General features: G+C 45.1%; 1 protein-coding gene across 4 annotated transcripts in view; it reads left to right on the plus strand.

Annotated features, from left to right (window-relative positions):
* Nucleotides 1-3,667: 3,667 nt before the first annotated feature.
* LMO1 (LIM domain only 1) overlaps nucleotides 3,668-15,998 on the plus strand; it is a 62,179-nt gene continuing 49,848 nt past the window's right edge. The window contains exons 1-2 of one of the 4 annotated variants that reach the window (XM_054276329.1): nucleotides 6,324-6,392; nucleotides 11,561-11,662. In XM_054276329.1, the coding sequence (XP_054132304.1) occupies nucleotides 11,638-11,662 (25 nt within the window). In that variant the 5' untranslated portion in view covers nucleotides 6,324-6,392; nucleotides 11,561-11,637. Of the gene's footprint in view, nucleotides 3,837-6,296; nucleotides 6,393-6,904; nucleotides 7,197-11,560; nucleotides 11,663-15,998 lie in introns of those variants that run through there. The other 3 variants (XM_054276332.1, XM_054276331.1, XM_054276328.1) reach the window with 3 other exon arrangements.

The following is a 15,998-nucleotide window of genomic DNA, read 5'->3' on the forward strand; positions in this document are numbered from 1 at the left end:
TAATTTCACAGCATGGATTTATTTTAAAACAAACAAACACAAAAATATTAATCTCTCTGGTTTGTGTATGTGTTTTCTCATCTCACACGTTAATGAATCAAGAAGATTATCACCATTAGATTCAGACTGAACTGGATGCTGATGAATTCAAGTGCAAAACAGCCCAGTGCAACAGACCCTCCCTAACATGGGAATAGCTGGAATTCCTCTGTTGTGTGTTCAGCTGCCACACCAGATCCTTTGTGTGCACCTACAGCTCCTGTGCCAGCAGCCATTTTCCTATGAGCTCAACATTTTAGATTATATGTTGTTAGAATGATGTTATGAAGACCTGACAAATGTCATCCACGCCAAGTAGAGGCAGAGGGAGCCACAAAACATAGGGGACACTGGCAGTGTCTTAGGGTATTGTTATCACAAAGCAACATGAGCCTGACATTGCATTTTGTCTTTTCAATTCATCCATCTCCAACTATTCTGTGTCAATTTTGCCTGGTCTCTTTCGTGCAAGGCAGTGAAGAAAGAAGCTATCCTATTGAAGAAGGGCACTGGGATTTTTGGACAATGTGCTGTGGTCTAGCTCCATGACTGGGACCCCTCTGTGTGCTGCTGCAGTTTAAAGAAGAGCTGATAGTAAGAGATGATGAAAAGGCAGCTGCATGGCTCTGTCTCTGCTCACCCATCCCACATTTGATTAGTCTCTGCTTGACATCAGGCTGGGAGCAATAAGCTCTGATCGTAACAGAGTATGTGGCAACAAGCCCGAGAGCTCCACGTGTCACTCCAGAACCAGACACTGTCTCACTGGATTCCTCCAGAAACAACTGAGGCAGATGCAGGGATGCCAGATTTGTCTTTCAGGTCTATCTACTCCTATCTACTCTACCAAGGTGAGGAGTAAAAGGCAGGATTATCTGCAGAACACTGTAGCAGCAATGGACTTTGCTGTAGAGAAGAACATACAGAAAAGTCAGTTATTGATCCAAATGAAAGCAAGGGACATTATGAAAACACTGTCACTAGAGTTTATTCATAAGTTTGGAGGTGTCTTTTTGCTGGGATAAGTGTGTTAAGGGTTAAAGAACCTCTGCACAGGCACTGCTGTGTGAAGAGGTGGCAGAATCAGAATCCACGTGTTGGTTTGCTCAGAAAGATTGGGCCAAATGTGCATCCCTGAACTTTTGCTGAACTTCAGTTTGATATGGATTGAAATCTTAGATCACTGTTGAGACCTGATGGACCATACAAGTGGAAGAACACATCTCACTTGAGCCTAGGAGAGTTTTGAGAGGTGGAAGGAGAAAGGAGGCTTCTATTAGGAAAGCACCTCCGTTATTTATGCTTTTCCCAGAGAAATCCAGCCTGTCCCAGCTCCGTGTCTGGGCCTCCTCTAGAGCCTTTCACTTGGGTCCTTAGACCTCTCCCTGCCTGTGCTGGTGCTGGGGAGATCTGCAGTGTGTCACACCCAACCTCACCCCCCAGCAGTTTGTACCCACTCACAGAACCTTCCTGATACCAGTTTCTCATGTAGAAAAAAACTTCATGGATTCCATTGTAGCTGAGCTGTTCTGGACACGAGAGATGCCGAATCTGCCCATTAAACTTCTTATGAAACAAGAAACAGTCCAAAAATTCAGGTCTTGCTACTTTTATTTTTGAAAAAAAAAATTCCTTTTAAATTTTTCCTATGGAGAGCAGCAGCACAACTTCTGAATAACTAATTTATCCCCTGTAAATTTCTCTAAAAGGTCATTACAGATTGTAAAGCCTAATGGCTTACAGTTACAGCCTTATATCACAGTGGCAAAGAACTTATTCTCTGGAGGTTTTATTTTTGAAGCTTTCCCATTTTCTTCTATCAAAGCAAATGCTGTATTTTTAATACACTGTTTTCTTTATTAAGGGAGAACCTATATTTATGAAAATATTTAGCATTCATTTCACGTAAAACATAGTAACAGAACTGAGTGATTTATTTTCACAATGCATAGGCAGAGAAGTAGAGCAAGCCAGAGTTTAGAAATAATTGAGGTCTGTAGATCTCAGGTATGTATTTAAGTGGTCCTTTGAACTGCCACCCATGTTCTGTGTGAACATAACTTTTCAGAGCACTTGTGATTTTCCTCCTTTACAGGGCTGCTGAATTGTGGTATGAGGTCAGGCCCGTGGTCACTCTTCTGACACCAGCAAGGTAGGGGCAAGTGATTCTGAAATGGGTAAAAATAGAGATGTTTTGTAGCTAATTTAATACAGACCTGTGCAAATTGTCTCAGTTATTTGTGTGAATTCAAGAAATAAAACCCATGTGTCAAACTGGCAGATAAAAGTCTCATCTGCTGAGAAATCTGACTTTGAAAACAGCTGCTAAATTCTCCATGTGCAGAGTAGTCTTTGGTATGGCCCGGTGCTGCTTCACTGTGGGATTCTGACTGGCACACGTGACTTAATCACCTTCCTTTTTATTTTGATTTTTTTTTAATCCTGTCAGCTGAAAGATAAAAAAACATATTAACCTCCCTGATGAAACTTTATAATTCCCAACACTGAAACATTAACCAAGTCCTTAATTAAGGGAGACTGAAAGTAGAAGAATGCTTTTATGTCATCAGCTGGTTTTTGCTCCAGTCATCTGCCTCATTCAAGCATAGGATAATATGAAACCTCACGGGTCTGCTAAAGGCTTGACTTAAGTATACTGTGGACTTAGTAATTTAATAAGAATGGGGCGTTGTTCTTAAGAACTTCATTTTCTCTTGCTTGTACTCAAGTAAAAAGCAAAAAGTATGAGCAGCTAGTGAGCAAGAGGCTCAAGTCAGACCCAGAGGTCTGAGCCCAAGCTCTGGCTGCACAAAGGTGTGTTTATTCCTGTGTGCCTCTTCCCTCACGCACTAGGAATAGCAGGAATTAGTATGAGGCCAGAAACTTCCCTAGGCAGAGCACAGCTGCTCCCTTTTCTCTGTAGTTTCTGCAGTATTGAGCGTGATGGCTTCTCAGAACTGCCTGGCCATGGAGCGTGTGAGGCACCATAATTGAACAAAAACCAGTGCACATTCAGTGATGAACTGGCACCTCAGCAATGGTGCTGTCTGGTCCTCCTCCAGCAGCGAGCTGTTTTAGTGCTTTGTTCCACAGAATGAAGGGTTAAGGATCTGAGGCTTATTCCCAGACACTGATCCATGGCAAGTTTTCCCAGTAACTCATTATGGGGCCAGTTGCCTACACAAGTGCTTTTTAAAGGAGTAATCTAGCTGCTCTCCTCTAGTGTCAAGGTATTAAAAAATAAGTGTGGTGAAATTCTTCATATGAGACTTAATCTACTGGGTGAAGGAGGCACAAAAATTACTGAAACTTTCTCAGTCCTCTGAAATAACTCTCTGAGCAGATATAATGGAAACAAACACAGGACAATGCTTCACCACACCAGAAAAAGTAATTTACGTAGAGTGAGGAGCTTTACACTGGGGTTTGTCTCTTCACCTTATTAAAGCTGTAAACCTAAAAATGCCCATGACTGTAACTGCAGGATTGCAGCAGACTGTTCAAACTGCAGGATGTGTGTTTGGGAATTAAATGTTTTGGTGGTTTTGGCATTATTTTTCTCCCCTTGTGTGACGCTCTCTCATGCACCTACACAAGTGCAATATTCTCTCTTGATTTTTCCTTCCAGGTCTTTTTCATGCCCAGGGACCTCACCTTTGTTGGCTCAAGTGCAAACATCATTTCTGAAGAACGATACCAAAGTCAGCCTCTGTTTCCTCAGTTTCTTCCAGTTCTACCCTTGGCATCCCAACAGTGACCCTGAGCTCCAGTGCATGCAGACAAACTTCTGCCACTCAGTAAGTCTGTGCTTAGATTAAACCATACCATCCCTGTAGCAAGCTCAGAATTGAGGCTTAAGAGTTGCATACCAAGATTTAGAAATTATGGCTTTGCATCCAAAAGGCTCCTTGGCCACAGTGAGAAAAGGAATGGGCTCAAGGACCAAAAGCACACTCAGAAATTAGTTGATGCACCATGTTCTCCAGGGTCAGCATTTTTCAAGTGCTGCTGTGTTCCTTCAAAAGGCAGGAAAAAAAAAAAAAACCAACAAAAAACCCAGATTCATGGACTTAGAAGAACCAAGTTCCTGTGGGTGCAGTATGTGCCACAGAGTGGAAATTAAAAACCAGAGAATTAACAGGGTTTGTTGTGTTACAAAGCTTGAAAGCATTTTTATCCTTATATGTGTGTACTCACAGAAAAACATGCTGCACTAATGAAAGACAACTTTATGTTCCCAATCCTATTTATTGTTTGTTGCCAAGCAGTCTAAGCTATGGGTTTGTTTGGTTTATTGTAGGGATGAAGAGGAGGTGCTTGTGGGGTTTTTGACCCCCTTGGCTATAGGTGATGTGTACAAGGTGTGCCTTAAAGAGAGTGGGTAGAGAGGCAAGTTTAATAATGGGTATCTTGACAGGGTGAATGTGAAGGTGGGGAACTGAGGACATGATGGGTCCCATGAGATCATGTGCAGCACTATCCCCCCTGAAATCTATCAAAAATTCTCTGTCTCCCCTCAAAGGGAACCAGCCTGAAGAAAAGTCCAAAAAAAGGCAACATGGTGGGACCTAAATAAAAGCTAATAGATGAGCTGAGCTAATATTAGTTTCCTGATATATAAAGCCAAATGGATTAATGGATCAGCTCATGCATTGCCTAAGGAAACAAAAAGAAAATCTTCAATACTTTTGTGCACATTGAGGACATGAACAATATGGGTCTTTAGAAAGTAAAAACCCAATTTGGGGGAATCAATTACTACTTCTTTTTTTCTTACCCTTTTTTTTTTTTTTTTTAATTTAAAGGAAGTTCACAGAGAGGTAAAACTTGGGTAACACACCAGCCAGAAGTCATGCGTCTCAGACACCACAATGATGGTCGATCTCGGTTTGCATCAGCCTTGCCCGGGCTCTTTTTAGCATTCCAGCTCTAGCTAATGGAAATCAAGCCCATTATGGTAAACGTAGGAAGCAAGTACATTAATAGTGGGCACTGACATTAATTCAAATGGTAAACAATTCAGAACTGTTCTCAGTACATACTAGATTATGTATCATCTTACCTGCTGCTCCAGAGGGCTGTGCCTTTCACGGGTTTTTAAAGCACAGAAGACTGTCTGGCACAGAGTTTTCTGCTTTAGTAAACTATTTTCAAATTCTGCTTTGCTTCCTATCAGTCCCACATACTTTTTTCTTTATTGTTTTGGATGCAAGCACTTTCACTCCAGATCTGACACAGACTGGCAATGCCAATCTGTTCCTTACTTTAAAAACAGGCAGATGGGGCAAGCTTAGCAAAGGCAAGATGTGGGGGAAAATCTAACGCGAAGTAGAAAGAAAAATTGAGCTTATTTATACAGTAACACGTGTGTTAGAGTAATGCCTCCCTTCCTCAGCTATGCGCTCCCCCATCTTCTCTCTCACACACGTATATACACACACACTTTAACTGTGCTTTTGTGTTTTGTCAGAATTAATGAGAAAAGTTCCCTTGCCCTAGGGGTAATTAGTGTCCTTGGAGTTAAATAAGCTAATACTTAGACACCTCTGGCACAGGCAATTATGTTTGTGTATTGAATAATTGATTCAAAGAGGGGGGGAAGGGGCTGCTAATCAGATCTGAGCATAATGAATTGATTTAATTAACAGGGGAATCTGAGGGTCCCTGGGAAATGTGTGCATTTATTCAGCAGCAGGAGAGAGTGCAAAGCACATAAATTGAGAGAGAGAGCGAGCGAGGCAGGCGGCAAGTGCTTTTGCTTTCAGTGATAGGTTCACATCTTTCCTCCCTCCCACCCCCCCTTCCTTTGAATATAATTTTAGATTTAGAGTGAAATCAAGAGAAAAGCACTTTAGAAGCCTGGAAAGCTCTTGCAGTGGCAACAGCAAAGGGGAGAGAGGTTGTGAGCGATCACACGCGATTACATTAAGACAATTTTTGACAGCGCAGGTTGGGCAAGGACGGAGCAGGGGGAGCAGCCCCCGATATTGGTCCTCCCTTACCTTTTTCCTCTCTCCCCCCCGCTTCCCTTCTTCTTTGATCCCTAAACTGGCACTCGAGCTGCAGCGGCGGGGCCGGGGGCGAGGCGGCTGGTGCAGGAGCCCGGCTCCAGCTCTCCGGCGCCCAGCGCGGCCGTAGCCGCCGCAGCCCCGCTCCAAACTCGCGTCCCGGGGCAGCGCCGGGGCGGCCGCGCCGCTGCCCCCGCCTCGGCAGCGCCCCGGTGCCCGGCCCGGCGCCTCGCCCGCCCCGGAGCCCAGAGCGGCGGCTGGAGGGGGAGCGCCCCAAGGAGCCGGAGCGGCGGCGGCGGCGGCCGCCCTCGGCGCCCGGGACAATGGTGCTGGACAAGGAGGACGGTAGGTGGGATCGGGGCGCGGGGCCCGCCGCTCCCGCCCGGGCGCCCCGGCGGCGGGCGGGGAGGCGCGGACGGGGGACGGAGGGAGGCGGCGGGCTCGGGGGAGCTGCCCCGCGCCGCGGCACGGCGCTGCCGCCCGGCCTGTCCCGCACCGCTCCGCTCACAAAGGGGGCCGGGACGCCCGGGACGGCGGCCCCGCCGCGGCCGTGGGTCGCTCTCCGCGGTGGCCGGGCCGGGCCGGGCGGGTGTCTCCGGCCGGGGGGTACGGCAGCGGCTGGTCGCGGCCCCGCTGCGTGCTGCGGCCGGCCGGGGAGGGTCTGACACTGCGGCCCCGGCACCGGGCCGCCATCAGCGCCGCTGGCCGCAGCGTGGGTCCCCGCCGGGCCAGCTCCGCCGGCTCCCGAGGCCGCGGGTGCCCGAACGCCGCCCCGCGCCCCCACTGCGGCCAGGGCGGCCCTGCCTGCTCGTGTAAATGGCCACAGAACGCCCCTGTGCCGGGCTGGCGGGGGCTTCAACTCGGAAAAGTGGATGCCAGGCTCAAGAGACAAGTGGGAGATGCTCTCCTTCGCTGTTGTCTTTTTTTTTTTTTTTTTTCCCCTCTCCTCTACCTCTTTTCCTCCCCCTTCCCCTTGTCTTTTGATCTGGAGTTTCTGCCTCAGAACGGGGAGAGCCTGCCCGCCGCGACACCGCCGAGTGGGACGGGCACGAAGAGCAGTCCCGGGCAGGCGGGTGCGAGCGAGCGGCCGTGTGGGAGGGGGCCGGAGCGCTGACAGCCGCCAGGGTAAATGCTCGCTGCTCCGGAGAGGTGCGTGGGGAGGTCGCTCGCTGCACGCTCGTCACATGCCTCTGGGCCCTCGCAGAATCCCTCTCCCAGCATCTTTTTTTCCCCTCCAGTTTGTTGAAGCCCTCTGAAGCAAACTGATGTAGTGTTATTAATGGGGTCTGTAGTGCTCCAGTAGAAAGCGCGTGTGTTGGAGAAGAGGGAATGAACTTGTCTCACTGGTCAGTGAGAGGGAACAGCAGAAAGACTTTTCTCATCCCTCGCCCCCTGTGCACTTAGGTAAAAAGGTTAAGTAATGACCGAGGAATTAAACACGGGTAATTTCTTGCTGGTGTGTAGAACAAGGTTTGTTTCTCCTCCGACTTTCAAGGGTAACCTGCGTTGCGAGAGTCCCCTGAATTCTGCTCAGCTGCTGGAGGAAAAGGGAGGAAGGGCTGTTAACATCTCAATTAATACCCGTTAATAATAATAACGGGTGATGTCTTTATGGCGGTGACTCTCTGTCAGGGGGTGCCTGCCAACCCGCGTCTGTTCCCCGTGATTGGCAGGCTGCCAGCAGGATGCTGCCTCCATTGCAGGGGCGAGAGGCACAGGTGAGCTGCGAGAGGACCCCGAGATCTGAAGAGGGTTCCCTAATAGGGGAGTTTGGGCTCTTTCAAGTGTCTCAGACGTACTCATTAAACACGAGGAGCTCGGGGCCGGCCTGACGGTGCTGTAAGGAAATGAAACTAGAACCCTTGATTATCCAGACAGTTCTCAACAGCCTCCTTCCAGGAGATTTCATGAGTGGCTGTGTATAAAAGGGAATAATGGTGGTGGATGGGAGAGGTAAAGAGGAAATTAGTACGGGGTGCACTTAAAAAAAGGAGCAAAGTAGGAAACAAACCCCTGATGAGAGGGATGTGAAGATCAGAGCAACAAGGTGAGGTAATGCGAACGACTCTCCTGTGCTGTTGATGGAGTAGTTACGCTCGAGGAGAAATCATGGTCACTTTTAAAGATGCCCTGGAGAAATAGGGGACGGAAGGTGAGACTCAGAGAAGAAACTCTTTTTATGAAGAGGTCATTTTACCTTTGTAAGTTTCTTTCTGCCTGATTCACATGGGCTCCACTTGCCCGCTCATCTGTGAATGTTAAGAGGGGATGCTGGACCTGCATAGGTTACAAATGGACTAAAATGGAAGCTTTTGCTAACTAAACCAAATCCTTTTGAAATCAAGCTTGAATGAGTTTGTTAATAAAAACAGGTCTGTTTTACTCCCATAAATGGCCCTTTTTATTTTCCTTTTATTTTTCTTTTTCCCAGAAGCCGGTCTGATTTTTACCATCTAAAAATCCCAGCATTGTGGCTACTATCCAATTCTCCCCTTGATTTAAGAGGCTTTGCCATGTAGAGTTTTTCTTTGAGGGGTTTTCTTCTTTTGAGGTCTCTGGCAGCGGTGGGGGTATTCATAGTTATTACTGCATAGAGAAGGCAGGATTTCAGGATTACCCCTCCCAGAAGTCCTGGTGCATCGCAAGGAGGACACTTGCTGCCTTGTAGATATCAGCCCCTGGCTTTTGCATCACTGAAGGCCACTTGGGAAGCTGGGCCACGGCCATTGGCCTCGTGTAGCTGCCCACTGTTCCAGCTTGGGGCCTCAGGGCTGTGTGCCAGCCCCAGTGTGACACCAGGGTTGCCCCAGCAGTGCGAGAACTGCGGATTTGGGTTTCCACTCCGGGTTTGTGAGCAAAAAGCTTCCCTGGCAAGCACGCTCTGTGGTGCCGAGAAGGAGTAGAGACTCAGTAATACTCTTATGTGGGTCTTCACAGATATCATTGAGGATGAAGGGGCAGGCTGAAAAAATAACAACAATAATAATGTTTCTGACTTGATGTGTTGTGGCATCACGTCAAGTTATGTCAGGGAGGTAACAGCATTTTGTATGTTTGAAGTGACATAATATAACTTGACTGATGCAACATGACTTGATATTAGAAAATAGTGGTTCACAGTGGAACTCAGGCAGGTATCTTCCCCGAACAAATGTTAGGAACTGAGAGAAGAGGGATGAGAGGGGTGGGGGAGAGAAAGGTTGAGAGAGAAAAACTTCAAGGCTCTCAATTTAGTCAGTTTCACTGTGTAAATCACAGCAGAATTTGCTGTGGGCAAGCCAACCTACGCACCGTGCAGCGCATTTATATATTTCAAGATAATGAGAGTTAAGATATTTCTGAAATGCGTAAATGTTTTGATCGGAAAGACCAGATTTCTGCTTAAAAAAGTAAACTGACATCAGGTAGCATGATTAATTCCAACAGATTGTGTTAATTGTAGTTGACTTAAATTGCTGTACAAATGTGTTGGGGGTTAGAAAACTTTTTTTTAATTGTTGGTGTGTGAAATGAGTAAGCAGATAAAGTGTTTAAAAAAAATCTGTTTGCGCAGGGAGTAATCCAGCCTCTTTGACATGATGGAGCAGTAAAGGAATAAAATGTACATTGATCCGGTACTGCATATTTTTTCATGAGTGCATTATGTCTGCTAGTTTGCTCTGCTGCAGAAGTCAGCTGTGACAGACAATAGCTAACTTCATTTTTATCAAAACCTTGCCTTTCTTGTAGTTACCAAAGTGGAAGTTGAAATGTACCGTATATTTTGGGGTAAGTCTGTCCTTTTTGAAGGTGGCGGGGTTGAACAGTACACAGAAGGAAGGATGGAACATTTTTGGAGTTCACCATTTTCTGATGGAGGCCAGTAGTATATTGGAAGTGGTAAAGTGCCTCAAATCTAAAAAAGGCTGTGGCTTTGTTAGTTTCTGCATGGATCCTTTTAACTATTAGACTTTAATCTTTGGGATAAAGTCCTCCTCCTTTCTAGCTTGTGACACTTCCTAAAAGAAAGTGATTATTTATGGTGGTTGCACTCTTACGCTAAAATACATATTCAGCACTTGCAAACTAGTATCACCAGGAAACAGGAGTTGTTGGAAGCACTGGATGAAAACAGCTCAATGTAAACTGATACATTTAACATCAAATATTCTCAAGGACTGTTAGGATTAAGTATTGTGAATGAAGGGGGAAGGAAAAGCCACTTCAGCTGGGGATAAGGAATCTAATTAAAAATCGGTATTGAGGATATATAACTTGAGCCCGCTATCATGCTCTTTAGAGTACTGTTGTATCAGTTGTAAAGGGGAGGAGGAAGTCTCATTAAAGCAGAAATGAAATGTTTTCTCAGATTAAAAGACTGAGATGAGTGAAACGGTGCTGTTGATCTTGGTAGCGAAGTGTCTGATCCCGCAATCCTTGCGAGAGCCAGTGAGACAACTGATGACTTGTCTGAAAAAGGAATGAGAGTTGCAGGATGTAGGATAAAAGACGTGGGCCCCCAACTTGTCATTTTATATCTGAGCATTGATGGCATTTCTGAAAAGTGGAGCAAACCTGTTAAGTGTTTGTATCGCTTCTGATTAGGTAAATTCATTTTAATATCGACCTAGTGAAAGCGGAGCTGCGTTCTCCGGAGTAGTACACCCTGAAACCAATACGCAACGCGTGAAAACAAACCCAAAATGTTTGCGCAGAAAATCCGTATCAAGTTTTAGGACACCAGAGACGTGTGAAATGTAGCTGGGAGAGCCGCGGGGGCTGGCGTAACATCAGCTGCGGAGAGTTGAGAGCCTCTGACCTGGCCGAGCTGCTGCGGGGCGCCGCACACAATCGGTGCTCGCAGGGAGCAGGGCCGGAGCAGGGCCGGAGCATCCCCTTGCCCCGGCCCGGAGCAGGCGGCGGCGGCGGCGGCGCAGGTGGCCCCGCGTCCGGCGGCACCTGGGCGGGGGCCGGGCGGGCTGCAGGTGGTGCTGCTGAGCCGGGAAGCCGCGCTCCGCCAGGAAATCCCGGCAGGAGCTCCGGAGGGGGCCCTGCGAAACGCGTGCATTTATTCATCGCAAGTGTGCAAGGCTCGCCAATTGAGAGGCAGAGGCAGCGCTGGTCGGGCTTAGGTATTCTAGCCTCTGCGAATGTAATTTCGGATTTAGATTCAGCTTAAATCCAAAGGGAAAACACTTTATAAGGCTGAAAGCTGTGTAGTTGCAACAGCCAGGGTTATGAGCTATCAAAGGCAATTACATTAAAATAGATTATACTGTGTAAATTGAGCCATTTAGAAGGTGAGAACCAAGGAAACAGCTCTGATCCCCCTTCTTTCTAAATTGCAGTTTTAGTTCCTTGCAATTCTGAGGCACAAAAGTAGGTGAGACTGCTTTTGTATCTGCAAAGTGCTTTATTTCTGAGTGTAATTCTAACTGAGTGCAATCTAGGTTAAAAGCTGGACAACTGGGTAATTAGAGCTCACTTGCTGCTAAAGGACGATCAGCTGTACCGTAGCTCATTTGTGTTCCCAGAGACTTGCTCTCCTCTCCCCTGAGCGGAGGCTGCTGGAGAAGAAGCATCTGTGCCCGGACTTTTCCTGATTGCGGAGATGATGGTGCTGGACAAGGAGGACGGTAGGTGGGCTGAGATTGTGTAAGCCTGTGCTCGGTGTCTTCTGCGTGCTGCTAATGTAGAAATAAATAGTTTTGAAACAGACGTGCGCTGTGCATTTCAGAGCGTTCTGCTCTGAGCGTCTGATGTTTTTCTCTTGAGTAGGTAAAAGCGTGCTTGCTCTTTATTTTTTTAAAATCTCATTGCTGACATGATCGGACAGCCAAGAACGGTTTACTCCGGGCTCTGTTTGCTGAAGGACATAGCAGAAACAGCTTGATTTTTTTCTTTTTAAATATCTATGTAGATTTTTCTTTCTGCAAGTTACTCTAATATATCCATTTTAGCCTGTTTGTTTTAACAGCTTTTATTGTAAATCTAATTTTGAGATTTTTCTTTCCCTTTCATTTGCATGCCATTTAGGTCTCTTTAATGTGCGGCTTTAATATCCATTTCTCACAGCTTTTCTTCATAGCTATAAACATAATGACAATAAGCTAATAAGCCTCTGTGGCAAAAAGGAAAAAAAAAAAGTGTTGGTTTATTCTAAGAATTTACTCCCTTCTTTTAATAGCAGAAGTGGTGGTTCATTTGGAATGTAATTTCATAAATGAAGCTGAAGGAGAGCTTGACTGATTTTAGGACTTCACACATGCTTATTTTTTTAAGCTGACTAGTCCTTATCAAGGATGCTTGAGGGGAACAAATTGATATGAGGAAGATCAGTGTTAGTTAGCAGCCTGAATGACCTGATGCTATCTTTTGCACGTTGCCTGCCAGGGTGTGCAACTTAACTGCTCAGTCATCAGTAGTTTCTGGGATGAAGGTGGTAAGTTCAATCACAACTTTTTAATGAGGTGGTTGGTTTTTTTTGCTGAGGCTGTTTTGTGGCTTAGGTCTTCCCTTACAGTTTGTACACTGAAAGCAAGGATGAAAACTGAGGCAGAGCAGAAGGCTTCTGCAGCCATCCACATGGACTTCCATCCATGGCGCTGCCTCTTGCCAAGGACCTCCGCCTTGGTGGCACTTTGTGCGTGGAAAGTGGGACCTGCATCTTAACTTCTAGCAGGCATTTCTACCTGTTATCTCCTTATTTCATTCCACCTCTATAAATGGATGAAGTGGGCCATGTAATGGACTTCCCAGATCTTTTAAAATTTGTTTTGGGAACCTCTTTAAAAGTGTTTAAAAAAAAGGTCATAGGCTGTTGTCATTGAAAAATAAGAGAAATTACTGAATATTTGTAAGACTGTAGACAGGAAATAGCTTTTCACAGGGAGCAAAAGAGCTTGGAGAAATTGGAAGTTGGGCATTTTGGCAGTAGCATTGATTTTACTTGAATATATATATTGCTTTTTAAAATATTTATGAGAAAAATAACTTGTAATTCAAAGTCACTTACTTTCCTGTGTCGGAGTCATGCTAACTGTGTTTTGTGACTAGTACTGAAAGCTGCTCAATGCTATTAAGTTGAAATTATATTATTTTTATTCCACAACCCATATCTGTCTTCTAGTATTTTACAACTGAATTAGTACTGCACTGCAGAATAATTAGGAAGGCTCGACTATTGAAAAACCAGAAGTCTTCTAAAGTTTCTCTTCCTTCTCTCCTTTCCTTGCCTCCCAAAAAAGGGAGTATTTTAGACCTAGCATCTTGAGGTCTTACCTCATTGTAAGTTTGATTTCTAAAATTCTCCCTCTGGCATGTTCATGCATGTAGAATTTGAATCTAGTTTCTAGGATGGCATGTGAGGTTTTGTTTCATGAAGCATTTGGGACTATGAAAAAAAAGATGAGCTTTTCACAAAGACTTGACACCTTTAAAATATGAGACCAAGCAGAAATGCATTATTATCAGTGCCCCCCTGTATGGAGATTCAATCAGGTTTGGACTAAGAGTTGACCAATATGAGATCAAAGTCCCTGTATAAGTTGTCATGCCCTTCTGAATTTATTCCGTGCTAATTAAGTTGGCGTCTCAAAACTGTGAAATAATCTTATTCGTGGGGAGAAAAAAACCTAAATCATGGGCTTTATTTCTGTTAAGATATTGTAAGTTCCTTTGTTAACACAGTAGAACTTGAAAAAAAAACGAGTAGATGTGGAGCATCTGTTACACATCTTCTAGATCAGCTCTGCAGTTGACTGGCCTGTGGATAAAAGACACGCTAAGTGCTTGAGTATTGCTTATGCTGGGAAAACAAATGAAGCTAACAGGGTTTCAAAGGCTTTGAAGCAGTGTCACTCTCAGAGGTGTTCAGTTGTTTTCTTTGGCAATATAAGTTGAAGCAAGCTAGTTTACTTTATTAGAGGCATAAGGCTACTCTTGTAACCTTCCTCTGACTAAGATGAATTTGGCTGACTGACCTTATTTCTTGCTGGACCACACGTGTTGTGCTGGGTTTGATTTTTTTGGGTTTTTTTTCCCCTCCTTAGGATTCATCTCTTTTAAAGGGCGGCAGCATTTTCTGTATTTTTTTAAATCTCCCTTTTCAATTTGTGCCTCCCTACAGAATTATGTTCTGCTATGATGGAGCAATGCAAATCAAGTAGAATAGCCCAAATTAATTCTTCACATTGGCGGCAGTATGATTGCCTGCATGGAATCAATAATGCATCATAGAGGGATCAAATTTTGGAGTATAATGTGTGAATAATGCTTGACACAAAACAAAAATTCAGTCATCATAATAGCAATTAGGAAAAAGCTGCAGCTTATCCCAGCTGTAATCTCTGCTAACAATGAAGCACAGCCTGGTAATCAGCATGTATGGTATGAAATGCACTAATAGAAATCACGGCTCTTTGTTATGTGTGTGGGGGGTGAAAGTTTCCTTTTCAGCTAACTTGTGCTGTGTTAACCAGACATGGCATCCTTCAACCAAATTGTGGAGTGTGTGCACTTGTAAAAACACTGATCAGCTGCGTGTTCATCCCGATGTTTGCATAGACAGGAGCCCCCAAATCACAGGTCCTTTGTGTTTTTGAGCAGAACTCTGATTAAACAGATCACAAGAGTAGGCTGAGTAAAATATCAGAGGACTCCATTAAACATGTACCTTGGTTTTATCTAGAAAGAAAATTTCATCGTTTCTTTAAAAATTAAAAGAAAAATGTGGATACTCAGTGGTTGAGTGCATTGGGGGTTGGAGAATGAGTCTAAGGTTGATGGGAGGTATTTGGGGAAATTAATATTAGGTAATTGGAAACTGGACTAGTGGCAGCAGTTGGGTTCCCTGTTGTGTGAAAGCCCATCTTGCCCCACGCAGAAGGTAAAAAAACCACAGCATTTGGAATTGGAAAAGCAGAGAAATGGATTGTATAACATCAGTGACAGGACTTGTGCCACAGCGCCCTGCCAGGACAGCGGGGCTGTGGGCTGGCTTCACAAGGGACTGTGCCAGCTGCCATATGGAGGTGCCTATGGATAGGTAGATGGATATGGAGAGACACCTATCTCCAGCCACACAGGTCCAGGCAATCCTGTTCCATGGATAAAATTGTGATACCCACAAATTGTGCCACGTAGCTGTTCTGCGTGCTGTTGGTGTGTTTTGTTTTCCTTCGAGCGTACCTTTCTCAGGTGTGCCTGTTGAGGAGTCATGCAGAGAGAGGAAGGGAGATGGCACGGTGGCTTTTCCTCATGAGACATGGAATTTAAACTTTTCTGTTGCCTAATGTTCCTGAAGCTCTTTCTCTTGTTCCTTTTTATCTCCTGTGCCACTCTACCTCGGACCTTCTCCGTGGTCCAATGATGTCTAGCTTGCCATGTATGAGGAATCCCTATACATCTTCCCACACATCAGCTTATTCAAAAGCTGACTTATAAAGGTTACCAAAGACCTTATGCTTGCCTATTTAGCTGAGTTACCTGTTGGTATTTTAAGGGCTTGATCTTCACACATGTGGTTTTGGTGTTATTTTAGAGGTTTGGTCTGGCTTCACTTCATGACACAGTGTCCTTCTGTGACTCAGAATTACAGCAATGGATTAAAATATTCATGAAAGAGGAGATAAAAAGTTGTCAAAGAAGTATTCTAAATAAAATTGGAGCACGTTTGGCAGCAGAACATATGGTTTGGCCATAAAGGACCAAAAAACCATTTGGACTGGTTCTCCAAAGCTGACCAAGTGTGGAGCTGGAGGTAGTTATTCCTGGAGATGTCCTCTGCCCCTGAAATGGCAAATAAAGAAGCATGGCAGAAACATGGAGTAGTAAAGTGATGGCCTAAACCTCTTCAAGAAATGGAGGGTACTGTAGTTGGAGCACTGATCACCTAGGTCTCCATTTAAAGAAATCTCATCCTATGGGAAGGAGTGGAAGGCCTAAGAGGAGCAAACTGCTTTGTATAGGAGT

The sequence above is a fragment of the Melozone crissalis genome, unplaced genomic scaffold (genome assembly GCF_028551555.1).
Source record: "Melozone crissalis strain CALT ecotype California unplaced genomic scaffold, PUWL_Pcris_2 ptg000018l_1, whole genome shotgun sequence".
NCBI lineage: Eukaryota > Metazoa > Chordata > Aves > Passeriformes > Passerellidae > Melozone > Melozone crissalis.